The following is a 27,880-nucleotide window of genomic DNA, read 5'->3' as shown; positions in this document are numbered from 1 at the left end:
TACTGAATTCTCACTCTTAGACAATTTGCCCATTCCCTATCATTTATTTGACGGGGACGGCAACTTTAAATACACGCCTAATTTAAATTCAGACTTCTTCAAGGAAGTGAGTGAGTGTAGCAGTAGTACAATAAATAGTGTAGCGACCAGTAGTTGTAGCTCGGGTATCTTACTTATAATTTCCTTGATCTTATTTTCTTGATTTAGTAGATACCTCCATCCACATTATCTGACTATTCACTTCTATTTTCCAGCCATGTCAACTAAAGATCTGTTTGAGCTTTACAGTGAACCTGTACCCGCTGCTCCTTCGAGCAAGAAAAAAGGGAGTAGGCCACACCGAGGTGAAAGCAATAAGAACCATCCAAAGAAAAAGGCTCGGACCAGGGATCCTCCAGTGCCAATTCCTTCTCGGGAAACCACACCTCCTCCGGCCCCCCTTGACCAGACGTCTCCCTCAGCCCCCGTCGATCAGACCCCTCCTCCAGCACCTACCGACCAGACACCTCCTGATCAAACAAGAGATGCCTTGATGAACATCGTGCTCAGCTTGGCCAAAGAGAGGATGACTAAACTATCGAGGCATCGGCACAACCGAGAGGCCATCGTTGGTACCGACTCCATGGAGGTCGACCAGATAATTAGTCACGCGCTGAATGAAATAGCCAGTGTAAGTTTCCATTTCTTGCTGAGGTTCATTTGTTTATCTTGTCATTTTCCGCCATCATTTTATCTTTTTCTTTTGTCATAGGGAATGCTAACTATGACCGCCAGATGGCATCGCTCGGGAGCCCTGACTGCGCAATATGAGAAGAGACTTGGCGAGCAGCTTAAGGCGTCCGAGGATAGACACGCTAAGGAACTTAATGCGTCCGAGGCCAGACACGCTGAGGAGCTTAAGATGGCTGGGGCAAAATACACCGAGCAGCTTGAGGTAGCCAAGAAGAAAAATGCTGAGTTGCTCGAACAGAAGACCAAGCTGGCCGAAAAGCTGAAACAGCACCAGGCTACTTTGATGAAAGTCGTTGAAACAAAAGAGGTGATCAGACTGATGATTTCCAAATACCTTTTCTACAATTGGAATTTCTACCACACGGTCAGCTTTCCATTTATCAATAAACTCCACCAAACACTTCAACATCACCGTAGCATACAGTCCCAGAACCTATCTCCACTATTTTATAATTCATACATTCCACTAAGTTCAATATCTTAATTATACATTAAGGTTTAAAATATTACCTCTAATATAAAATCCTCCAAAGCTTGATCTCACCAACACAGTTGTCAACAAAATACTTACTCAAATATAACAATAAACAAAAAAATATTAAAAAAGTTGACAAAATATAAAGAAAAATATATTAAAGCTATATTGTAACTAAATAAACAATAAAGTGCCTAAAGAAAACAAATAATTTGTTATATGTACTCATTTAAATACTTAAACCTGAAATAAAATATTTTTTAAAAAAATTAACAAATCACATAAAGAAAAATCGACTATAAATATCATAACTAAATCAATAATAAAATATAACTTAAAGAAAACAAACAATTTAATAAATACATATTGAACCAATTAAACCCAAAATTTAAAAATAAATTTAAAAAGTTAACAAAATATAAACAAAAATTTACTCAAAATATTCAAACTAAATAATTAATAAAGTGAAACTTATACAAAATATATACTTAATATATATATATATATAATCATTTACATAAGTAAATCAGAAATTAAATTTAATTTAAAAAAAATTGAATTAGTTAACAAAAAATAAAGAAATTATAATAAAAAAATTATAAAAAAATAAAATATTAAAATGCAAATTTTAAACCTAAAACAATTACATAACCATTAATATAAAACTATCCAAAAATTAAAAAAATCCAAAATATAGTCAATTTATAAAAAAAAAATCACAAAAATTAAATTTAAATCATAAAAATTAATAAAATTGCACTTACTTGTAGTAATTGAGCAATGTGGATTCTTGAAGTAGAAAACCCCACAAAACTAAGAAAGTTTATGGGTTTTCAAACAATAATCTTAAAAAATACAAAATCTATACACAAAATTTTAAAAATATATATATATATAAGATTCATAAACATATATACATCATTATTTTTACATTAAAATTGAAAAAAAAAATGATAAAAACTTACCAAAATGAGAGAAAACCGAAGGGGGCGCCACTGGTTTTCTTCAGTTTTTTTTTCTGAAACTTGTTAGGTCAATGTGGCTGTGGGGGACGAAAGGGGGCTTAATTTACTTAACGGGCCATTTGCGTCAGTGGCCCACTGACGGGAACGACCCGTTTCCGTCAGTGGGCCACTGACACAAACGGCCCCGTTAACAGCGTCAGTGGGGCATTGACGCGAACTGTCTCATTCAACGCCATCAGTGTATGTTATGATGCAATTGCCTCCGCATTTGTGGCAGTGCCCAACTGCTACAAATGTTAATTCCTGGTCAACAGTGTCAGTCAACTGCATTGACTGACGCGTTTGACTGACACAATTGCCATTTTTTGTAGTAGTGGGATGTCTCCAAGTGAGGCCACATCCTGAGGACCATTCACATGATCATCGCTCTCTTCATTCGCGAATCTCCCAGGTGAGTGGCTACCAGGTGTCAGTCACCGCAACTATGGCCCACCAGATCATTTGATAGCTTTTAGTGAGCCTCGATTAATAGTGTCGAGTTCATATCCTCGACAATCGGCATTACCCACAACATCGCCTGACATAGGCAAATGTGTGTCGTATCCTGACATGGTCAAATGCCTATTCCCTACGAAGTTGGTGGGCAGCTTTTTCCGAATGGGCCCCGTGCAATTCGCCTGGGCCCATGGTCTTTGTCAGGGCATCCATATGTAATTAATTAGGAGTTTATTCCCCAAAATAATGGGGGAAAGTGTATTAAATATTCATTATGGGCATTAATGACCCAAACCTTTATAAATAGGGCATGAGTATCTTCTTGTAAATGGTTCATAACTTCGGTTAGTTGAGCATTGTAAACTCAGAGCAATATATACGATGTCTGAGACTCCATTGAAGCTTGCTCAAGCTTCAAACTCACTAATACAAAAGACTCTTGGACTAGGGCTCTCTTATAGCCTAGACTACGTAACACCTCTGTGTTATTTTCTTATATTTTCTGTCAAGTTCTTAGATTAGGTTGATAGTAAAAAAAGCAATCAACACACATGTTTCAAATAATTCATAGACAATTATATTTTATAAAAATTAAATTGAGTTATTACAAGAGATCCCATATTTGCTTAATTGAAAGGGAAAAATGATTAAAAGAAAGATAAACAAGTGGCGCTGAAGCATAAATGTTGATTGGGTTTGAGATTTGAGAGCTTCAAGGTCAACAGAGAGAAAGACCTTTAGAGAAGGAAAAGTTATAAGAAGTGGGTGAAATAGGAGGGTTGTGGTATGGATGGCACTGAAATTGGTGAAGCAGGAGGGGAGAAGAACGTACGTGAAGATGAGAGGCAGTGAAAAAATAAAAAATTAAATGAAAATTAGTATAAAAAATACAATAAACCCTATAAAACTGCTGAAAATAAGGGTTAATAGTCTATTAAGCAGTAGGTGAAGAAGGAAATATGTATTCGGTGATAAATAAGTTAACGGTATTGTTTGGTAACACTTAAAAAAATAATTTTTTATTTATTAATTAAAAATTTGATAATTAAACATAAAATATATTTGATAATTCTATTTTTATTTATTATTTTTTTAAATTTTAATTAAATTTTATTAAATTTTAAAAATAGAATTTTTTCACTTTCAAAATTTTTTTAAACGGTTTTCAACTTTTTTTTTCTTCTCTTATTCAAATCAACACATTATATTGTTAAACAAAAAATAAAAATAAAAGTTATCAATCACGTTTATTATTTTTTGTTTTTAAAAACAAAAAACAAAAATAGTTACCAAATATATTTTTTATTTTTTAAAAATAAAGAAATAAAAATAAAATAATATTTCTATTTTTGTGTTTAAAAAATTTTAAAATAAAAATTTTATCAAATACAACCAATGTTTCTTAATTTTCCTTTATTTTTTTATGCTGTTTTTTTCCTCCGAAAAGATTAAACATTTGGACTGTGTATATGTTTGTTTTGTCAAAACAGAGAAAACATCTGTACGTTCATTATACATATTACGATCACATATGAATTAAATACCGTGCGACTCCTGTTAGAAAAAAAAATTATAAAAAAACCTGCGACTCGACTGATTTAAGAATTTTAAAGTTTAAATTTGGATTATGAATAATTCCTAAGCAATAAATTTAATTTTCTCAATCTTTTATATAACTGTCTGCATTTCAGATACAGCTTCTGGATTTCTACCAAAAATTAAAAAAAAAATACAGCTTCTAGAAGAAAGTCACAAGCAGAACACAAATGAAGAGAAATAATCAAGTCCAACGCTGAAAAAGCCGGCCCCACAAATTCAACCAATTTGCGTTCGTAAGGGGTGTTCATTGTTGTGGGCATTTTATTATTTTTTAAGTAACTACACACATTTTAGGAAGCCACCTTCCTTGTCTTTTCACCCATGCACAATCAGCCACGTGGTGAAACACATTGACTGATCCCACAAACATCCTAACACCTAATTAATATCTTGTACACTTCATTTTCAAAAAGGAAAAAAAATCAATAAATAGGAATTAACTTATGTATTTTAAGTCATAATCGAAGAAGATAAAAAGTAAGGAAAACTTTCTAGCTAGTCTACAAGAAATTCGAGAGAAAAAAAAAACTTTTCATAAATATTGATATATTTCTAGATAGAAGGTATATCGTGCTACACATGGCAAACGAAGAAAAATGATTATTTAACGGAAAAGTTTATATTAAAATCAACCATCGCAACATAAAATTCAGAGCAAATAAATAATAAGTACGGACCAAGACTAATCTATATTTCTTCAATATAAAATGTGGGTAGATAATAGAATTTCTTAATTTTGACAGTTTTTATTTGTTTTCGTTAACTTTAACGAAATATTTTTATATTTAATATAATATTTTTTTATTTAACGGTAAATTATACTATAACTTAAACTTAAATAAAATTTAATAAATAAATAAATTAAAATAAAATATTTTTGAGATATTGACTTAAAATTAAACTTAAATAAAATTAAATAAATAATTATACAAATTAAAATAAGGTATTTTTGAGATATTTTATAATGATAATTATTTAAAAATAATAAAACTTTATGTTTTATAACTTAAATAAAATTTAATTAAATTGAAATTTAAACTTCACATATTATAATAATATCATATTAAATATATAATATAATATAATCTACTATCAACTAGCAACAAACTTAACTTTAAAATCTACCTATAATAATAATATTATATTATATATCTAATATATAATCTCTTGTTGTCACTGTCAAATTCAAAAGCTAAAGCAAACATAAACTCAAACAAAAATTAATTAATTAATTAAAATAGTTGATGCATATATACTACTCTACACTATGACTTTTTCTATTCTTATTTTATTTCTATTATTAATTTATTTTTAAATATTATTGTAATTTATATATGAATGTCAATGTTGTATTTAAATGTCATATGTAGAGATTACTGATATAAATATTTATATATACTATAAAACTATTATTCATTCCATTATATATATATATATATATACTTTTGAAAAAAAGTGAACCAATTTTTATTAACATTATAGATAATATTTTGCCCTAATTTTTTTAATACATTTATGTCATACACTTTATTAAACATCTTTTATTTATTTTTTAATGATATTGTTTATTTATTAAAAATCTATAAGATAATTAAAAAATATAATAAAAATAAATACATGTGTTGAATAAACCTGTTTATAACTTTAAAATTAAGTAAACGTACATTCCACGTTGCTTCAACCCAGTATATATATAAAGAAGAGCTTCAATGCGATTATGTGATACTCTAAAATCTCTTCAAAGCACTCTTTCTACTTTCTCCTTTAATCTAATTTTTTTAATCATTTTATGGATTAACATAATAATAGTAATTTTTTTATTCTTTTTATTAACTAATTTTTTTTTAAAAATGTAGTTACATGTAACTAATTAATATAAATTTAGTTACACATTAGTTAAATTAAAATAAGATATTTATAAGATGTTATTATTTAAATTAATAATATTGCATATAAAAATCTCATGTTATTATTTAAAGTAATAATAATAATGTATCTCTTCTTGAACTACCGTATACGATAAATTATATAAATTAATATTAATGTAGATAGAATTTATCGATTGAGGCCTGCAGATTACGTAATAATAATAATAATAATAAAACCTATCTATTTATATTTTAATTTTTTTAACAAAACACAAGATCCAAATGTTAGTTTTTAATAATAAAATATCCAAACGAGTAATTAACCAAATTATACTTGGTTCAAATAATCTATCTTTATATTCATATTTTAACATTTTGACAAAACACAAGGTCCACAAGTTAATTTAAAAAAATAAAGGGTCCAAATAGGTAAACGGCTAAAATACAAGGTTCAAAGTGGTGTGAACCCTTATAGAAAACATAAATTATATATATTTATATAATTTACTTTTTATAAAGAATTGTTAACCTTTTGAATAAATATATGATCCAAATGCTAATTTTTAAAAATAAAGAATTAAAACGAGTAATCGGCTAAAATATAGTGTTTAAATAATCAATCTATCTATTCCTATTTTAACATTTTGACAAAACTTGAGGTCCACAAGTTAATTTTAAAAATTAAAGGTTCCAACAGGTAATCGACTAAAATACAAGGTTAAAAATGGTGTCAACTCTTACAAAAAACAAAAAGTATATAAATATATAATTTAATTTTTATAAGACGTTTGAACATTTTAAATAAATACATGGTCCAATGGTTCATTTTAAAAAATAAAGGGTCAAAACCGGCAATTGGAAAAAATACAGTGTTCAAATAATTACTCTATCAATTCCAATTTTTAACCTTTTGACAAAAAAGGAGATCTAAAATTTAATTTTTAAAAATAAAGGTTTCAAATAGATAATCGGCCAAAATAAGTCTTACACAAAACATAAATTTTCTTATACATAATTCATTAGACTTTTTATAAAAAAAAAAAAAAAGCACGCTAAGCGTATAATAATAATAATAAATAAAAGCACATATATAACAAGCTTTTTGAACTTGTTTTCGATACTTTAATTTGTCAAAAAAATTCAAAAACCTACTGGAGGTTTGCTATATAATGAACAGTGAACACCATTACGAAATAAAAAATTATGGTCAAGATGTTTTCATATGTTCATATAAAGAGTATGTTGTACGAGTAGTGTGAAAATGAATCACTACCCCACAATCTCCCAAAAAAATATTTAAAAAAATATATTTTTAATAATTAAAAAACACTATGTGGAACGCAGTTATGTTTTCTAGTTATTAATATGTAAGGAAGATACATCTCAATTTCAATTCCAAAAACTAATTCAAAAAATTTAGTAAGGATAGTTTAATATATTTATTCTATAAAACTATTGTAATATATTTTGGGATCTTTACTGTAACACCCTGGTTACCCCAGAACAGTTACGGTGAACCAAAAATTTGACTCGCTACCCGAGTCCTTTGGTTAAAGACATGCATCTAAGTGTTATTAACAAGCTAAGCTGGAAAACCAAAAAAATTGAAATAATATATTTTATTTAATACATAAAACTGTTCATGGACCCATAAAAACTTTTACAAGTTATTTAAAACTTAAAATGGTCACTAGTGTCTCAAATTTACAAACTCGCCGACCTAAGCGACAAAAATAGGGTAAACCCCCTAGTTCCTCTGAGAACTCCTTGGCTGTGGTGGTCAAGCGGCCGCATATGTACACATCACCACCTAAGCTCTCCACTCAAGGCTGGGTGAGCTTTTCTTTCCCTTTACCTGCACCACATAGCACCCATGAGCCAAAGCCCAGCAAGAAAACACAGTATTGCATATAAAATATTAACAACTGATTATTATTATTTGGATATTTGATTCACAAAAATTACACAAATGGATAGTTCACATCCCAACTATTCATTTGGAAGATTTAACATTAAAGCACAAATATGTTTCACAAAAATGCATTCAAGTGATTAATATTCTTTACCATGAAATGATGAGATGAATCTTATGATAAATCTAAAAATGACATTATACTATTGGCAATAATGCAATAAAAGATTGGACATAAAACCTAACACAAATATTACTTTTACTATTTATAAAATACATAGAAAGAGCATGACTAATTCTATATAGATTTTAGCAAAAGTACATATATATGAGTGAGATGGAGAAAATGATAAAGATATTATCTATATTATTTTCACTAATTTGATAATACATAGAAAGTGCATGACAAAATCTATATACTATTAGTAAACATAAATATAGATAATAAGATGAAAAAGTAGAGATGAAAGAAAATAAATCACTAAAATATATAAACTTTAAGTACATGGTGAATCAAAAATACCAAACAAAGTCATAGTGCATATAGGATCATCATAACCTTCCTAAGAAGGTTAGCCTATTATGCTAGACATTCTCATGAAATTCTAGAGAGAAAATATGAGAAATGAGACAAAAATTTGGTAGAGTTTTGCTACCTAAAAATTACATACCAAATGTAAAGAAAGTGTCCCTATTTATAGATGGAGAAAAGGACTAAAAAAAAATTAAACAACAATTTGGGGTTTACAAAATAAATCTGAAATATTAATAATAAAATATGATTTTGAAAAATCAAATCTTATTATTAATATTACCCTAGCTATTTTTGTGTATAGTCAAAATGCTCTTTTTCCAAAATACCACAAAAACATGATCTATAAAAGCTCAAAATAGCAATTTACAGAGCCCAATACCCACAAAACATGGCTGGTGACACAAGAGGGTTTTGACCCATTTTCAGCCAATGAGGGAGTGCCACGTAGGTAGGCTGCTGGGAAGGTTTGGCTGATGGTCACTTGGGCTTGCTGCTTTGCTGGGCCAAGTTGGGCTTCCATGTGTACTTGGGCGTGAGGAAATATGCTGGGGCGTATGGCATATGATATGGCTCATGGTCACATTGCATAATTGATGCTTGGGCGACTGAATGGAATTGAGAATAGACTAGGACACGTGGCGCGAGGGGAGGGCGCCACATGGCGCTGAAGGTGGAGAAAGAGGCTGGCGCGCCTGGGCCTAGTTTGGGCTTCAAGTTACAAAAATACCAACTTTTCATCATTTCTTCTGTTTTATTTATTTATTTATTTCTTCTTTCTTTTTCTCTATGCCAAAATGCACTTTAATTCCTACAAAACAACAATAAATTAAATTCTAATCAAATATTTTCATTTTAAAAATAAAATCATATTAATTCTATGAAAATATTAATTAAAACTTAATTTATTTTGACAATTAAAATCAACAAATGTGCATTTTCACCACTAATCAATCATGCACAAGTGAGCAAGATTTGCTAAGCATTCAATAATCAATTCATGTCCACATTTAAACATTCAACATGCCTCAAGAATAACCATGCATGTCACATATGGGGTGCAGTTTTCTTACCTCTGGTTCGAGAGAGAATTAATATAAGAACGACCCTTGAGAACGATCAACCTTTAGATTCCTTAGCAGTTCCCTAATCATAACCAATTATAAATCATTAATAAAGTAAACTAATAAAATGTTCACAATCTAAAACCACACTCCCGAGATCAATCCCTCACTCTCGGGACTCTCAATCTACTCAAAAGGGGTAAAGAAACCAACCCCCGAGCCTTAAAAACCATCCCGAGCCCTAAAAATAACATCCCCTGAAATTGACCTAGCGCCTAGGCGCTGCCAACTAGTGCTGGGGCGCTGCCCCAGAAACAGAGAGGGCTATTTTCTGCCCTACATAACGCTAGGGCGCCAGCTTCAGACCAGAAAGGTTTCTGGTTTTCCCTCCTTGCGATTCTCCTTGAAACCAACCTTCCAAATCAATCCCAAACCTTACCAAAACATCCAATTCAACCCCAAAAATTCATCTACATCACACCCTCATCAAAACCCAATCAATTTTACACAAAAACTCCCATTAATTCCAACTATCCACATCAAAATCCATAGGCTGAAAACTATAAGAAAAACAGAGTATAACTTAAAATTCATGGACGATTTCTTACCTCAAGCTGATTTTGGATCCTCTTTAATGGATGAACTAAGTCTATAACCTCCAAGCCTTGATTTCCTATCTTAATTCTTCAATTTGGGACCAAAAATTCCAAAGGAAGATAGAGGGAGGATGATGTACGGGAGAGAGAAACCTTGCTCTGTTATTAGTTCTATTTTCTACAGGTTACCAAAGTCATACATATCCCAAGGCAAATGACCTTAATGCCCCTAGGTCAAATAAAGAGTTTCTAAAAACTCCCAAGGGTAAAATCGTCATTTCCAACCTATTTCGTTAATCATAATTAACATCCTCCAATTCCTGCTATTCTCAATATTCCCAAATACCAATAATTCATATCCCGTTATCCTTTTATTCCTAGCAACGCTCTAATCATTAAAACATCCCAAGACTCACCCTGAGCCTCGAACTTAATCCCATTATGACTAAACCGCTACTTAATATTCAAAGATCGTCTCATGCCGAATAGCTTGAACAATCCACATTATAATGTGACCTCAACAATATATCACCGACATGCAAACAAATATACAATTACGCCCTCAACAGGCCAAATTACCAAAATACCCCTGTCATGAAATGTGGACCCACATGCATGTATTTAATATCATATTATAATATAATTCACATAAACATGCATATATTCATTTAATGGCATAATTAAACAGTCATGGCCCTCCTGGCCTACTAATCCAGCCATTAAACCGCATTAGGGATTTCAGAGCATTACATTTACAATTATATGTATATAACATAAAATAATTACAAAAATCACTTGCAAATTTTTATTTACAAAAATATCTTGCCACATCATCAAAAAATACATGATTCCAAAAATAATATATCTAAATTGGAAACACTCTTGAAATCTCCAGTTTCTCATTTTTCTAGGTTTTCAAAAGTAACTTTTGGTTACTTATAATTGTGATAAGTTAGCAATCGGTCACTTTTTTTATTAAAAGTTTTATTTTTAAATCATATTATTTCAGTACCTTTTGGTTACCTCCAAAACTTATTTGTAGACATTTTAATATATTATTTAGTTATTTTTAGGTTATATTATGATATTTTATTATGTAAGATACATTTGGGTAACATTCAATATTATTTCAGAAACTAATGAGTTATCATATAGTATAATAAGTTACCATATAGTTTATTAATAAAAATTAATTTAGTATATTACACAGAACTTTTAATAGACTTTTTTAGTCACTCATATAATTTACATGTCTTATTATTTAAGTTACTTTTATGTTACCTTCAATTCTATTTTAGAAACTAATTAGTCATCATATAGTATTAAAAGTTACTTCTATAATTCAAAGTTACCACTAATAACTTATTAGAAAATGATACTATTTAGTATACTGCAAAGTTACTTTTAAAAGCTACATTTTTGTTGCTTTTAAAATTATTTAAGATACCAATCGGTTACCTTTTGATATATGACTAATATTTTTGGTATACTACAAATTTAAAGCAACCAAAAAACATAGTAAGTTACCAAAAAGCATGTTTTTAATATTCTATTTAAAAGTTACCAAACAATATCCTAAATAATCTATTTTAAAAAAATTACTTGAAATGTTTATAAAATAGCTTTAAAGCGTTTAAAATACTATTTTTTAAATGTAAATAAGAATACAAATTTTGGTATATTAAATTTTGTTTAAGTTTAAATTTAGTTATTTTTTTGTTAACAAAGTATGAAAAAGAAATTAAAAGGTTGTTGTTTATTGTTAGAGAATAGAATCCTACATGGAAAGTATATGGGCTCATTATATCATTTATAAGAGCATGGTTACTCCACTCATCACCAATTGGTTTTGAGATGGAACCCCATGCTTCTTATCATGCATCATTTCCTACTTTCTAAACCACTTTCTACATTCTAACATGGTATCATGAGCAAAATAAAACTCTAACGAGTTTGTATCCGATCCAAATCCAAAACCAGTCCAAAAAAAGATCCAAGAGAGCCCATTGTGATTCGGGAATAGTGAGCTGAAAAGAGCCAAAAGAGTCAAAGAACCACTTACGATCGAGTCGTCCAAGATTGGTGAGCAAAAATAACCACCATCTTGAGGGGAGATGTTAGAGAATAGAATCTCATATGGAAAGTATGTGGAATCATCATACCATTTATAAGAGCATGGTTACTCCACTCATCACCAATTGGTTTTGAGATGGAACCCCATGCTTCTTATCATGCACCATTTTCTACTTTCTAAACCACTTTCCACATTCTAACATTTATTCTAGTCATCTACTTAGGCGACGGTGAAAAAACATATGCTTCCCATTTATTAAAATGATCACCTTGAAGAGTGGGTCGCGATGATACAATTATTGAGCTTAACCGACCAAAAGTGTGACTGAAAAAAGTTTTAAAGACATGAAGAAGAAGAGAGAAGACTGTTGATATGAAAAAAAAAACTTTTAAAAGAAAAAAAAAAGAAACAATAGCATCTCACATAAGAAAAGTGGAAAAATAGAGGAGAAAGAATATAAATGGAGAGTGATATATATATATATTTTAAAACAGTATAAAAATTCGTTAGTTTTTTAAATAAAAAAAATGACGTTATTATTGTAAATAAAATTTATAAAATGTTTTCAGCTATAAATTTCTTATATTTTCTAGTTTGGATTTTAAGAGCACATAAACAATTGCGTTTTTTCGTTGAAACAGTGACATTTTGAAATGTTAGATTTCATACTAATTTATCATCTATATTTCTTTTATATATAAAAAGTGTATAGGTAATGGAAAATCTTAGTTTTAACAGTTTATTTTGTTAATTTAATAGAATATTCTAAATATTTAATAAAATATATCTTTAAAATTAATTAAAAATAAATATTTATTAATTATATTAATATAAATTTAAATTTAAATTTAAATTCAAATGTTATAAAATATCATTATTATAATAATATATAATACAAAGTTAGATATTTAATAATTATATTAATATAAATTCAAATAGGGTTTATACTTTTTTGGACCCTGTGTTTTGTCTCATTACCTGTTTAGACCCTGTGTTTTGACAAATTATTTTTTGGATCCTATGTTTTGTAAAATGGTTCAAATAGAACCCTAAACCCGATTTTGATCAAAGCTTTCTCAACTGAAATCACAAATAATTTACCAAACCAATAATCCAGAACAAAAATAAAATCATTCAACTTAAAAACTCTGTTGTTATATTCATTTTTTTCTTCATCAAAATTGAGTTTAAGGGTCTATTTGAACCATTTTACAAAACATAGGGTCCAAAAAGTAATTTGTCAAAACACAGGGTCTAAATAGGTAATGAGACAAAACACAGGGTCCAAAAAAGTATAAACACTTATAAAATATTATAATAATATATAATACAAGACTAGATATTTAATACATATATTAATATAAATTTAAATATTATAAAATAGCATATACATAATCTTAGGTTTATCATTTATGTTTAAAAATGTTATCATATTATATATATTGTTAAAAAATCACAAAGAATGTTTTGGTTTAATTTTTCATTTAATATATTTATGTCATTCTTTTATATATAATATTGTTTATTTATTTGAAATTTATATAATAATGATACAAATTTATTAAAAATAATTAATAAAACTAAATAAACGTGCATGTTGCTTGTATCTAGTGTATATATATATATAGAGTATGCTTATTGAAAAAAGCTATGAAACTTTAGGGCTTGATTGGTTCAGCACCCTTACTTATTTTAGTTAAAACCATATTTGAGGTGTTACATTTTAAGACTATATCATAATTACTTTCAGCGGAAGTCTGGATTTTTTTTTTCGAAAACTTATTTCACATTATTTAAATTAAACTTAAAGTGTGTCTCAAACATATTCTTAATAAGTATTAAGTAACCCAATTTATTTTCAAAACATAACTTCACACTTTATTACAAACATATACACTCATAAATTGAAATAACCCACAAATATTCGATATGTTTATATGCACAAATCAGGGTCAGGACCATGCTTCAGTTCTCCTTTGTCATTCACTCATTTCATTCTCTACCTGCAACACAAGAGAATTATGAACCTAAAGCTCAGTAAGCAAAGTAATGAATGCAATGCTAATGATTACTCAATGTCAATGGGCATACATAACTTCTTTTTAAAATTTGGGCCCCTTAATATTGTGCACACTGTTTGATTAGGCCAATGCCTACAGGGCTTGTTACACATATAATATAAAATCCCATGGGTTCTCCTCCGGCTAGCCATCACCACAGTAGGGCGCATTAAAAACCTTATTCCATCGTTGCCTTGTCGGGCTCAAGAGTTAAGGCGGCACACACTGTGGTCTCAATACATATACAATAACTCATATGGAGGAGAAATAAAAACGGGAACATGGCAAACAATATAATTGGTTCACTAAAACCTAGCCCAAATTATTGGGTTGCCACTATGAGCCTAACTATAGGCATCCGTTTACACTTACTTACACTTTCATTTTCCTTTTCAAAACATTGGCACCAAACTTAAACTTCTTATTACAACTTACTCTTATGTTGCATAAAACTTGCTGAGGCACACATAATTAATCATCATTATATCATGCATGGTCTTATATCATACAATAATTCACCATATCACTATTATTCCATGTATACAAATTTATGATGAAGTGTCAATGTATGTTAATACCACTTACTCACAAAATATTCATATAATACATACTTTCACATAACATGTAATTCTTGTGTTACAGTTGAGTACTTTACTTACCTTCTGTCCAAAATATATTTCACCGAGTAACAAGTGGTGTCTTAGGTGTTGATGTGCTTATCCTGACAATGGCATGAATTTCACATCATAATGATGGCAGTAAAGCATTGAACTATCATTTAAAATATCCATAAAATATTATATCAAATTTCATATCCAAATCATGCCTAAAATGTCTTAAACCACTTAGATGGAGCGTTAGATTTATCTTAGACACTTGGAGAAATTTTGACAGAGCTCCCCCTTAATTTTAACTATCCCCAAACATCAAAATCAATCAGTAATTAATATCAAATAACTTTCCATAACCATATATCTCATATACTAACATAATTCATCACAAAGTTATCATATACTGATTTTGATAAAATTCTAATTTCCAAGATCATCACCCAAATTAAATGAGTCTCCACGTCTATTCAAACATTTATAAACATATCTATCCTCTTATAAACTCATTAAAATAACCAAAAATCAGTTTGTACTCCAAGAACCACAAAACCCCCATAAGACACAAAATTTCACTTAGCGAGCAACTTTTCGGCGAAAACAATTTCTTCTAGCTTTTCTGAACCTCAAACCACTTGGAAACCACCAAGAAATATCGTAAAAAGATAAAACACCATAGATAAGCTCTTAGAAAAATTCAAAAACATTGGTTAACTTCCACGTATAAGAGCTTACCATAAAAAGACCAGAACTAAGCTTAATCCACTTCTTTGGCTTTGATTTCACTTGGATCTCCTTAGAATCTCTCCAAGCTAGCCAAGAAAAGTTTTTTTTTTTGTTTTCTTTTCTCTTTGTTTTTCAGAGTCTTGGTCGTGTAAAGTGATAAGGTTGATGAAAATCCTTTATTTTCAATGATTTGGCCTTATTGTATTAAAATTTGATACCTTTCACCTTATCATTTCACTTTTTGACTTATGAAAATCTTATCACTTCAATAATTTCGACTTAATCATCTAATAGGCCTATTCTCCTTATGTGTGAAACACTCACACCAAACCTTAGGTCCATATGAGTTCATACCCAATAGTTATGCTTACCCGATTGAGCGTAGCGCACTTATGCTAAGCTCGTTTTGACTTTGCGTCAACACCACTGATTATGTATACCTCCCATTGAGACTTGATATAATGGTTCTAAAAATATTTTTACTTCATCACTGAGACATTAATCATACCTCAATTATATTTGGTAAATCCAATACTGTAACGCCCTACTTCCTTAGAGCCGTTACTAAGTGAGTTTTAAGACAAAACAGTGTGCAATGAACTCGCTAACCGAGGTTTTGAAACAAAAGTGTGACTAATTAAAAGTTAGGGCTGTAATATTTGAAAATGCGTCGTTTCATTAAAAACTTCTAGTATTAAACACTTGGGATCCCAAAATAAGGTTTGAAAACTATTTACATCTTGAAATAAGTTTACAGTTGATTAGTTATAAAAATCATAGATTATTACAGCCATTTTCGAATAAACCCCCAACCAAAGCAGTCGGGCAGGCCAAACATGTACGCGTCGCTTCACGCTCTCCGTACTCATGGTTGGTTGACTCAGTCTTTGCCCTTACCTGCAACACGGAGCACCCGTGAGCCGAAGCCCAGCAAGAAAACTCATGCAGTTCATAACATATGCAAAATATACAGTTAATCATATCAGATAGTCCACAGATAAACAAGTCAACCAATAGACTAAGCAAACACGGCCATGCCGCCCCAGAACCCTTACCACAACCTGGGGTCTCGGTCCTCACCGTAAGGATCTCACATGTATCCTCTGGGTCCTACCCTGACTATAAGCATCCCATGTGCTAAGTGTTACTTCCGGCTCCGCTGCCGTTCTCGGCCTTGCCGCCCTCGGCCATAGCCGTTCATTTCACTATAAACATATATAGCATAAATCAAACAACATTCAAACAAATATCAATTCATTTAAATCTGCACCCTAACATGTAATGCAATATAGGGCCGTGCCCGGCAATCATCTCATCATGCAATATAGGGCCGTGCCCCGCAATCACACTATGGGCCCACGCCCTATCCTACGGGTGTTATAGTTTTCTTACCTTTCCCTTCAATAGCTTAGATCACCTGACTCCTTGAGCACCACTACAACAATATTGAGTATATATTACATTAAAGAATAGCATATTTTTAAAAATGCTATTATTAATGGGGATTAAAATTAACACGGAACTGATGAATAGTGATGAATAGTGGGGATTAAATTTTTTGGCGCCATATGACTAAAATCCCAGGCAGCAAAATGAATTTATGCCAAAATTCCCTTTCTCTCAGATTTTCTCAAGCCTTTCTCTCAGCCTCAATCTCTCACTCACGAAGTCTCTCCGCCCTCACCGAAGTTTCTCCGCCCTCAACTCATCTCTGCCTCCGCCCTCACGAAGTCTCTCCGCCCTCACCGAAGTCTCTCCGCCCTCACCGAAGTCTCTGCCTCACGAAGACAACTTTCCAGAGTCGCGTCTCTCTACCTCTCCGTCTGGACAGTTGTTGTGTTCACCGATCGCCTCAGCGACGAGGAGTCTCTTTCACTCTCTTCCGATCGTGGCTGGTATTGCTCTGCTATTAGTCAATCGTTGTTAGATTTTCTTATAAAGTTCATTTAAAAAAAAAAACTGGAGCTTTCCATTTCTAAAGTGAGAGTAAAACTCATTATTTCTGACTAACAAACTTGTAATTAGGTACTTCTTAAGTCTTTCTTATATAAAAGATTGGCCTGTCTGATTCTGCTTGCAGATTTTCTTATCTCATTCTTCAAATTTTTTTTTTGCCCATCCCCAGATTGCACCTTTCGATATTGAGTTTTCAGTGACACACAAGGAACTTGACTTCTCTCATTTGCTGGTTAGTTCCTCCAGAGCTAAACCTTTTGCTGCTATTCTTAACTAAAAATTTCATATAATGGAAGGAAGGTCTCAATTGTTGTTGAACTGTATTTCCAGGATCATTTAAGACGGCTACTTAGAGGTCAAGCCTCTCTATTTGATTGGTCTAGATCTTCTTCCCTGGCGAGGACCTTATCACCCAGAGTTTTGGAAAGTCAAATAGATGCTAAGAAGGTTTGTGATTCACTTGCAACTATTTATGCTGTTATTATTTTTTAGTGTGTAATACGTATATACATACAAGTATATAATTTTTTTTAAATTCTTAAATTTCTTTAGAACTCTGTTTAGTTCTTAGTTCAGCAAGCTCTTGAATATTTTTTTGCCGATGATATCAGCTTTGATGCTTTAAGGGAAGAATAAATGATAACCTTGTGGAGATGAACAAATTACATGAGAGAAATCTGTGAGATACATAGACTAGTGCATGGAAGTTTATGACAATAGAGTTGAACCATTTTGAAATGCATGAAAGTTCAAGTGTTTACAATTTCAAGCCCCTAGTTATTCATCGAGTAGTATTGAATCTGTAAGTATATTTGGTTTAAACTAAAATTACTCAACTCAATACACCAAACAAATTCAATAGCTTCTTTTTCTTTTTCTTTTTTAATAATGAAACAGTGCCATCAAATTGTTTGGGAAAAAGAAAATCGATTAAGTTTCTTAGTCATTAATGCAAAATACCTGATCACTGTCAAAGAGAGCATCCCAGTTTTTGGCCTCTAGAAGTTTCCGGGTGTCAGAGTAGCTCAAGGAAATCCGGTAGTTCAAGTCCCCAAGCCATATGATCCGACTACAATCGTTTTCCAACAGACATATCAGATAAAAATCTGTTACTTGAGACTAGCTTAAGTGGTTGAGTGTGTGAGTGAAAGGGTTCTAATCCCGTAGTATAAAAAGAAAAATCAGATAAAATTCTGTTCAAGTTTTCAATCAACTATTATAGAATACTCACTCATGATCAAGAATTTTCTCAGGTATTCTACTATATGGAGATCTGCAAATCCTGGGAAATTGAGTGTTTTTAAGTATTTCTATGACATCAAGGTTTCTTCTAAGTTCATCAAGATAACCTGTGGGCTCTAGTCTTTCTTCAGTTTAAATTTTCTTCTACTATTCTTTGCAGCATATAATTGCTGTGCTCTGTTTTCTCTAATAAGGGATGGATGGGATATTTGGGGGAGTGGGTGGAGAAGAGTTCCAGTACACTTTTTGTTTTTGCAACATTTATCGAGTTGTCAGTAACACTTTTTCTTGCAGGAACTGGAGAAAAGTCTGAAGGCCACTTGTGAGGAATTCATCATGTCTGTCACTAAGCTAGTTGTTTGAATATTGTATGGTAATATACTTTATAATTTATAAAGGCTATTATTACATATATATAAATATACATTTTATGCTTGTTGTTTAATTTTAGTGTTCTTAACATACGATTGATACATGGCAATTTAGTACATGCCGGAGGAAGAGTTATTTGTTCAGCCGAAGGAGATTTTCAATAATACAATTACCAGAGCAAACTAAGTACGACGGTAATAAACTGATCCAAATAACCCAAAACTCTATTAAAATTTTAGTATTTTTTTTTGAAAAAATACATGCACTGAATCATAGACCAAGATGCATTTGTGGTAAGAACAAAAAACTTGCACTAGCATGAGTCAGTCACACACAAGCTAGCTAAAGTAGTGGGAAAGAAGAAATTACAAGAATCCATACTTTTACTACACTACAAGATCAGCAACATTCCTTTATCCATGAGCAAGATAGATATTTCTAGTTGTTGATTTCTCTAAATGGGGATCTTATGTCAGAATTTGCTTCAAGTTTCTTCACTGCAATGGGACTATTCACATTCTCACTCAGATAGCTAGAGTGTTCATCCTCAGTAGAGGGCATTGTTGTCTGTAACAGATCCATTAGTTGTTTGTCTGAACTGGAGATCTCACTAATCTTGTCACTCAACCCCTCAACCAATCCCAACAAGTTTTCTCTTTCTGATGATAACTTAGTGACATCTTCAAGTAAGTTTCTTCTCTCACTCTTGAGCTCTTCAATCAAAGCATCTGACTCTTTAGTTCATGCCCTTTACAGGCTAATGGAATGCTAGCATATTTTGTGACACTGACCACCTATTTTGGCCTTTGGTGGTAAGAAACTTTTCCATGATGGCTTACCAGTCAAGTTGAAATAGCTTTTAGAGCCTGAAGTTATTATAGTATTACTCAGTTGTGTAGCATCTTTTTCATTTAAAACCGATGTCTTAGGTTTTATTCATCTTATTTTGTTTTTCAGACTTCACCTTCTGAATTATTGCAGTGATCACTAATTCACTATGATTAATGTGCATCATTATTCATTACAATGTTATTAATTAATTTGTCTGTTTTACTCTTATTTACAAATTCTTTGTGAAATGTTGGAATTTATTAGCTGATGAGATATTCTGAAATTTCATAATGTTCCAAGTGAAATATTTCTTTGTTTTAAGTTAAAGGACAGTGCTGCCGGTTAATTACTGTTTTGAAAGTTAGATGCTTATATTGTTCAGTTTGGGATTGATATAAGCAATGTGCTATATTATCTCTTGGTACTTTTTTTTGGCTGTCTTCAGGTTTGGCATATTCAATCCTTCAACTGTTTATGATCATTTGGGAGAAATATATTCTGCCCTTATTTTCGGAAGCTTGGTTTTTTGCATTTTATTATACATAAAAGTAAGGATTTTGAATTGTTATGTAATACAATTGTTGTTCCCCTTTCACAAATATGAACTTAGAGATACATTTTTGAGACTCTTTCTTTCTGTTTTAAGGGCCATGTGGCACCGTCTTCCACTGATTCTGGCTCGTCTAGGAACATCATAATTGATTTCTATTGGGTAAGTGTGATTCTTCTGGGATTTCTGCTTTTCTTGTTTATTAAATTTGGGATGTGGTAAATTAGAAAAAAACTGTAATGAGATAAGGTTGTGAAGGTACATGTAAATTTAGGATTGCCAACTAGGTTTTTGGAGTGTGACATTCTTTGTAAGGATAATTCACCTATCAGTTGTTCTTAAGTCTTATTCAAGGGCTTTGTGCTATCACATGTAACTACTATTAGAAATCACAATAGTTCTCTGCTTGATTTCTTCTTCTTTTTTATTTATCTAGTTTTTTAATTTAAATAATCATAATAATAAAATTAGCACAAGTCTTGGCACCACTTGTCAACTGTCAAAAGGACTTTGAGTGGATTTTTGGTGGTGGTGGTTGTTACTTGTTTCTGTTAGTTTTTTGTTGTTGTCATTTTTACTATTTCAATTTTGCTAGAGAGTATGTGCTTTGTAGCAGCTTAAACTCTGCTGGGTTACTAAGTGTATGCGGTCATTATTGAAATTTTCCCAAACCATAACTTTTGAATATCCTTTCGAATTTCGATTGTCTTTTTGCAGGGTATGGAACTCTATCCTCGCATTGGTAAAAACTTCGACATTAAAGTTTTTACAAATTGCAGATTTGGAATGATGTCTTGGGCAGTTCCAGCTGTAACCTATTGCATAAAGCAGGTAGCGTCTATGGGATAGTTGTGAATTATGCCTAATTATGTCAGTAATTCAGCATCACTTTGTTTATGTCCATGGTGTTGGTTGATGTGCCAGTTGCAATATGAATTGCATTTTAGGTTTGAAACTTGGCTCGCTTACAATTTGAAATATGTGGCAGCAGTGTAGCCATTTGATTGTGTGAACTTAGACTGTTAAAATTTTATTAACGAATCTGAGTTGCTTTGCCACAAAATCTCTACAATCCATTTCCAGCGGCCAATCATTTTCCCTCTTGTTCAAGGATTGTTTCTCTGTATAATTCATTTGAACAAAAAGAACACTTAATCTTACTTTACTGTGTGCCCGTGCAGCTGGCCTGGTGGTTATTTCTTACCTCTAAATCAGACCCGACCTTCCTGTTTTACACTTCTACAACAGATTGCTTTGTGGACACACTCTTTAGCTCTTTTGCTAGTATTTAACGTCTATCTTTTTTCTTTTTACCAGTATGAAGTGAACGGCAAAGTGGCTGATTCAATGCTTGTTAATACCATATTGATGCTGGTGTATGTTACTAAGTTTTTTTGGTGGGAAGCTGGATACTGGAGCACAATGGATATTGCACATGATCGAGGTTCTACATCCTTTTATTTTAACTTTCCATCCTTGTTATCCATTATTTTATTAAACATCATTTTGGCAATAATCTTCTGGATGGTTTGATATTTTGGAACATGTACAAATTTAGATGTCTTATTATTTTTTTGAATGCATACTAAGCATAACTTATATTTATGAATTAAGTGAGATAGAAATAAGATAACTCGTCTTCTATGAAGTCATCATCATTAAAGTCTCTTACTTTCGTTACCATTCGAAGATTATAGTTACTTCCCCTTTAACCTTTTCCATCTATTGCTGTATTTGATCCCAATTACTTGGATTGGCTACCATGACGTTGCAAATTCTTGGCCTTAATTTTAGCAGATAAATTGTTTCTACTACCTAATTTTTCACTGTGATTAGAAGAGACCAAATAATTATTAAACAAATGTTCTTGTAGTGCTGAATTTATCTATTGCTTCTTTCCCGTTCTTTTGGTTTGTTCATACTTTCTCTCATTTGGATCATTGTACCTATCATTTTGACAGCTGGTTTTTATATTTTCTGGGGATGCCTTGTATGGGTGCCTTCTATATATACTTCTCCTGGCATGTACCTGGTCAATCATCCTGTACACCTTGGAACTCAGGTATAAAGTTTTCTATTCTAAGTTTATTTGGTCAATAAAATGTAATATTACTGCTTTCGTTCAGGAACAGTTCCAAAATGTTTTTCAACCTTTTCAAAATGTGAACACTTTTCTACATTACTAGAGAGTAGGAAACTATAGCAATGGCTATGTATATACCTTGGTGGGATTCAAACTTTAGACCTTATGGAAGCAAACCACATGTCTTCCCATTTGAGCTAACTCCCCTTGGTATACACCAGTAATATTATTATTAGCTTGTAAAAGCTGTATATTGGCAATTTGATTCTAGATTTGAGTTAGAAGCTGCAAATCTATTCTACCAGCCAAATGCAAAAGTTGAATGCTTGTAACTTTGTTTGTAAGCTGCCAAGCCCATGAGATGAGCATAGACTTGATTTTTTTTGCAACCAACCATACTTTCTTTTCTGTCCTATTTCCCCATTGTCCCTGTTAAATTAATTCTTAATTTTAGTTGTCTACTTTGCTTTGTCACAGTTGGCACTCTACATCCTAGTAGCAGGCATTCTTTGCATATACATCAACTACGACTGTGATAGGCAAAGGCAAGAGTTTCGCAGAACAAATGGGAAAGGTTTGGTTTGGGGTAAAGCTCCATCAAAGGTATATGGTTCTCTGAAACTCGTTATTTGGTTCTCATTATACATACAATTTTCTGTATAGCTGCTGCTAAATCCTGCTTAATTCTTCCCTTTCTGTTTCACAGATAACTGCCACTTACACTACCACAACTGGGGAAACAAAAAGCAGCATTCTTTTAACTTCGGGATGGTACGTTTTCAGGCTCTGCCATGTAAATATGAACTAACTGGATTTTTTTTTCTTCTTGGTTATGAATGCGGGGGGTGAGCATGCTGTTGTTGGCCTACTTGCTCCAACAGGATGTTGGAAACCTTGAAATGGGTACACTATGTATATAAAATGAGCATTCTAACCATGTGGATGGTTTGGTTTTCTGATAGAGGGTGCTTTCTTCTTCTATTTCTATGAGCCATTGTCCTAATTTGTCAAATGCTAAAATTCTAAAAACAAAGTTCTCTGGTTCACGCAGGTGGGGATTAGCTCGACATTTCCACTATGTCCCAGAAATATTAGCTGCATTTTTCTGGACTGTTCCAGCTCTTTTTAACCACGTAAGTAATTTTCCTTCTGGGGTTTAGATTTGTTTATGTTGTTAGAAGCTGTGTTTGAATTGAATCACTTTTGTCCTGCAGGCTTTACCCTACTTTTATGTGGTGTTTCTTACAATCCTTCTCCTCGACCGGGCGAAAAGGGATGATGATCGGTGCCGATCCAAGTAAGCAAACACAATCTCATCATTTGTTTATGAAAAATTATATGTCCCTTAAAAATTGCAAAGGTAAACCTTCCAAATTTAGTTTTTCAAATAGATCCCGAAGTTGAGGTAATTCATTAGTTAAAACTTACCTTACGAGTGCTACTAGTTTATTTGCTTGTATGGGAGAGACAAACTCTGATCATGTTAGTGGTTTCTGGTCCAACAGGTGTAGACAATTTACAAACCGATGCCAGTGTAGAGAAAAATAAATAAGTAGACGAAATGAATAATGGTTTGCGCGTTTTCATACAGATAAAGGCATAAAATCTTGACATGTGATTGTTATTGTAGGTATGGAAAATACTGGAAATCGTACTGCGAGAAGGTTCGGTACAGGGTCATCCCCGGAATTTACTGAGAAAATGTTGCACAAGTGTTTGTTCTATGTTGAGAATGGCATGTATATTCAGCCTTTCCAAATTAAATGATGGCAGGCTGGTATCATGTTGTTGTTATTGTTGTTTTTGTAATGGTCAACTTTATGGATGTTGTATTTCTCTCATCTTCAATGACCAAAAACTTTTCTTGTTTAGGAAAATTACTATAAAGTTTTGTTTCTATTTTTCATTTTTGAAGTAAAAATTGTTCAAGATTATAAAACTTTATTATGCTATGCTTTCAAACTTAAGTTAGAACTAAGATCTCATGAAGTAGACACATTTATGGTTTGAATTAGTTATTGTTTAATGTAATACTTATGGTTTATCAATCTATTGAGAATTACATTTTATGATTAATTTTGAATTTTTTTTTATCAAAATACAATAATGAGAATCTTTTAATTAAAAAAAAACCATATAAGTATACTTATCAAAATAAAATTTAAAATTTTATTACTATATGTTATGATTTAAAAGCATATTATAAGCGTAAAAAATCGTTATGGTTTATATAATATAACAAACTAAAAATGTTATCAAAATAATCAAATGTAACAGTTGAAAAGTGTTATGAAAAAAATACAAGATTAAACTTCAAATTTATAATCAAAAACTCTATCTAAATGTTATTATTTGAATATTATAGCACCTAAAAATATGTTATTGAATAGTTTAAGATAACACCGAACATAACATTCAAAAAATGTTATAGAAAAGACTGGACTTTTAATAACATGGGCTACGTTAGCATTTTCAGAAGTGCTATCAATAGTCCCAGATAGCACTTTCTAAGTGTTATGAATACTATTTTTTCTTGTAGTGCACGATCCCACTCGAGCCTTAGCGCACACCTAGGCACAAACATAGGTCAAAGTCAACACTGAACCCCAAGTCCGAATACCTAGCCTCGGGACCAATCCCGAACCCCCGGGAAGTCCTAAATCCCCAAAACAAAGTGGCGGAATCGAGCCCCGAACCCTAGGTCAAAATCCCTCATCAAAAACCCAAAAATCCACCTCTGTGAACAGTGCAGCGCTACAACGCTCTAAAGAGGGCGCTGTAGCGCTACAAGCAGAACACTCCCCCCCAGAACAGGGGCTAGCGCTACAGCGCCCACTGACTAGCGCTGTAGCGCTAGTTGCAGCCCAGCAGAAACAAAAAATCGCTTCTTGCGATTTCCTTCAACCAAATCAACCCCAAACTTTTCCAAACCTTTTCCAAACCCAAAATAAAGCTTATAAACATCTCACACTCATCCCAAGCTTCCCAAGAACTCAAAACCCAAGCACAATCAACCCAAATCTCAAAATTCACCATGAACAACCCTAAACCCAGAAATTCAGTCAACAACAAAGTTAAAGGCTTAGAATTCTTACCATTGATGCAAATTTCGACCTTGATTCAACCCTAGACCTCCTTAGCTTGTTCATCATCAAAGCTTGCCCAGAAATTCCCTAAAATTCCCATCAACTCAGCTCAAAACACAGCTCAAACCATCAAAACCCTTAAAACTGAAATCTCTAAAACTTACCTCAAAAGTTGATGTGTTCTTGCCAAATCTTCAAGTCTAACCCAAGATCCTTGATGCTCAGCCTACCATTGCTCTCCACTAAGCTTTGCTCCAAGAAAAATGGAGAGGAATGGTGCAAAAATGCACAAACCGATCCTTTGGAAAACCCCTCTGTTTTTCTCTATTTTCTTTCTTTCCTTTTTTCTTTCTTTTCTCTCTTTCTCTCCACAGCCAACACTCTTTCTCTATAAATCCCACTAAGTGTATAAAGCCTCATAAATCAACCTTCTAAAAGACAATTGACCAAAACGCCCTTCCTATTAACTCTAAATCCTTTTGTCCAAATAGGGTCATTTTAGTCATTTTACCCAATTCCCGCTAATCCTAAAGTGTCTCTAATATTTTCCCGTTGCTTTCCAACACCTGATAAACCACCAAATAATATATTCCCCATCATCAAAATAAATCTCAATCTATTCTCTGAATTCCTGTTCATACCCCCAGGCTCGCCCCGAGCCGGGTATAAATTCCCGTCATGACTTTCTGCTAGCCTGCTCACTGGGATCGCCTCGAGTCACAAATCACAGATACGCCCACATACCACTGTGGTCTCAACAATCATCACATATCAATGCAGTTATGCCCAACATGGCCAAAATTACAATTATGCCCTTCTAACACGATCCGGGCCTACATGCATACTAATATACCTAGTCATGCATCTCAGATAAACAAATTGTCATATAACATGCTTTAAATCATAACCATGCATTTAATTCATAAAAATCACACATAAATCCCATCATGCCCTCCTGGCATGCTAATCAAGGCCCTTAAGCCTTATTAGCTAATTTGGGTCGTTACAAATACTACTCAATTTTACACTGAAATACTAGTAATCGACATTGTACTATTTTTCACCGCTTAACATCTTTTGCCTTCTATATCACACTTTTCTCACTTGATTTCATGCCTTGTCAATATTTTTCATACTTTCTTATATCTTGAGCACATAAAATACCCATAAAAGACAACTCAAATGCCCCAAGGTTAACAATATTGAACATACACATAGACATCATATACACAAATTTATACTTATCCATGAAAACACTTATCAGAATATGCATATGCTCAAATTATACATATTGTATGATATGTAATGCAATGCAATCATGTGATTATGGGCTATATTATATCAAAATAATGTGGGTGCTACAATACTCCACACCATATAAAAATTTCGTCCTCGAAATTCTCTTACCCAAATAACTCTGGGTATTTGGATCTCATTTCATCTTCCTGTTCCCATGTCATTTCCTCAATATTTGAACTTCTCCACAAGACCTTAACAAGTGAAATCTTCTTATTTCTCAACTCCTTCTCTTTTCTGTCAAGAATTTTCATTGGTTTTTCTTCATATGTTAGGTCTTGTTCAACTTCTATTGGCTCATAGTTTAGCACATGTGAAGGATCTGGAACGTATTTTCTCAATAATGATACATGAAAAACATCGTGGACATTTGACAATGATGGCGATAATGCAAGTCTATAGGCTACCTTTCCCACATTTTCTAATACTTCAAAAGGTCCAATAAATCTCGCGCTTAACTTCCCTTTCTTTCCAAACCTCATTGCTCCTTTCATAGGGGCAATTTTAAGAAATACCTTGTCCCCAATATTGAACTCCACATCTCTTCGCTTTCGATTAGCATAACTCTTTTGTATACTCTGAGCAGTTAACATTATTTTTCTTATTTTCTCTACTGCTTCAGTTGTCCTTCTGACAAGATCTGGACCAAGATATTTTCTTTCTCCCATTTCATCCCAATGAATTGGTGACCTGCATTTTCTGCCATATAACATTTCATATGGTGCTACATCAATCGTTGCATGAAACCTATTGTTATA

At 32.2% G+C, this 27,880-nt stretch overlaps 2 protein-coding genes across 2 annotated transcripts; one reads left to right on the top strand and one right to left on the bottom strand.

Annotated features, from left to right (window-relative positions):
* The first annotated feature begins 256 nt into the window (after positions 1-256).
* LOC133796118 (7-dehydrocholesterol reductase-like) lies at positions 257-24,617 on the top strand. Its single transcript, XM_062233600.1, has 16 exons — positions 257-670; positions 752-1,039; positions 17,832-17,894; positions 17,993-18,109; positions 19,199-19,261; positions 20,033-20,088; positions 20,553-20,655; positions 20,754-20,819; positions 21,375-21,488; positions 21,975-22,101; positions 22,619-22,719; positions 23,218-23,343; positions 23,447-23,511; positions 23,792-23,873; positions 23,955-24,037; positions 24,371-24,617. Exons 1-16 carry the CDS (start codon positions 257-259, stop codon positions 24,435-24,437), a joined length of 1,935 nt encoding a protein of 644 aa, XP_062089584.1. The 3' UTR covers positions 24,438-24,617.
* Positions 24,618-27,229: 2,612 nt separating this feature from the next.
* On the bottom strand, positions 27,230-27,790 carry LOC133796117 (uncharacterized). The gene is made up of 2 exons (XM_062233599.1): positions 27,638-27,790; positions 27,230-27,529 (listed from the first exon to the last, which is right to left on the bottom strand). The coding sequence occupies exons 1-2, from the start codon at positions 27,788-27,790 to the stop codon at positions 27,230-27,232; spliced, it is 453 nt and encodes a 150-aa protein (XP_062089583.1).
* Between the last annotated feature and the right edge of the window lie 90 nt (positions 27,791-27,880).

The sequence above is a fragment of the Humulus lupulus genome, chromosome 8, assembly GCF_963169125.1.
Source record: "Humulus lupulus chromosome 8, drHumLupu1.1, whole genome shotgun sequence".
NCBI lineage: Eukaryota > Viridiplantae > Streptophyta > Magnoliopsida > Rosales > Cannabaceae > Humulus > Humulus lupulus.
Note: the sequence above shows the minus strand (reverse complement) of the source record. Positions and strands in the feature narration are given on the sequence as shown.

Bases quoted from the DNA above. Each gene is read 5' to 3' on its own strand.
- LOC133796118 (XM_062233600.1), top strand. From the start codon at position 257: ATGTCAACTAAAGATCTGTTTGAGCTTTACAGTGAACCTGTACCCGCT. The intron at 18,110-19,198 runs GTTTGTGATTCA...TTTTTCTTGCAG, and splicing joins GTCAAATAGATGCTAAGAAG to GAACTGGAGAAAAGTCTGAA. The intron at 23,512-23,791 runs GTACGTTTTCAG...TGGTTCACGCAG, and splicing joins ATTCTTTTAACTTCGGGATG to GTGGGGATTAGCTCGACATT.
- LOC133796117 (XM_062233599.1), bottom strand. From the start codon at position 27,790: ATGGGAGAAAGAAAATATCTTGGTCCAGATCTTGTCAGAAGGACAACT. The intron at 27,530-27,637 runs GTATTTCTTAAA...AATGTGGGAAAG, and splicing joins AGTTCAATATTGGGGACAAG to GTAGCCTATAGACTTGCATT.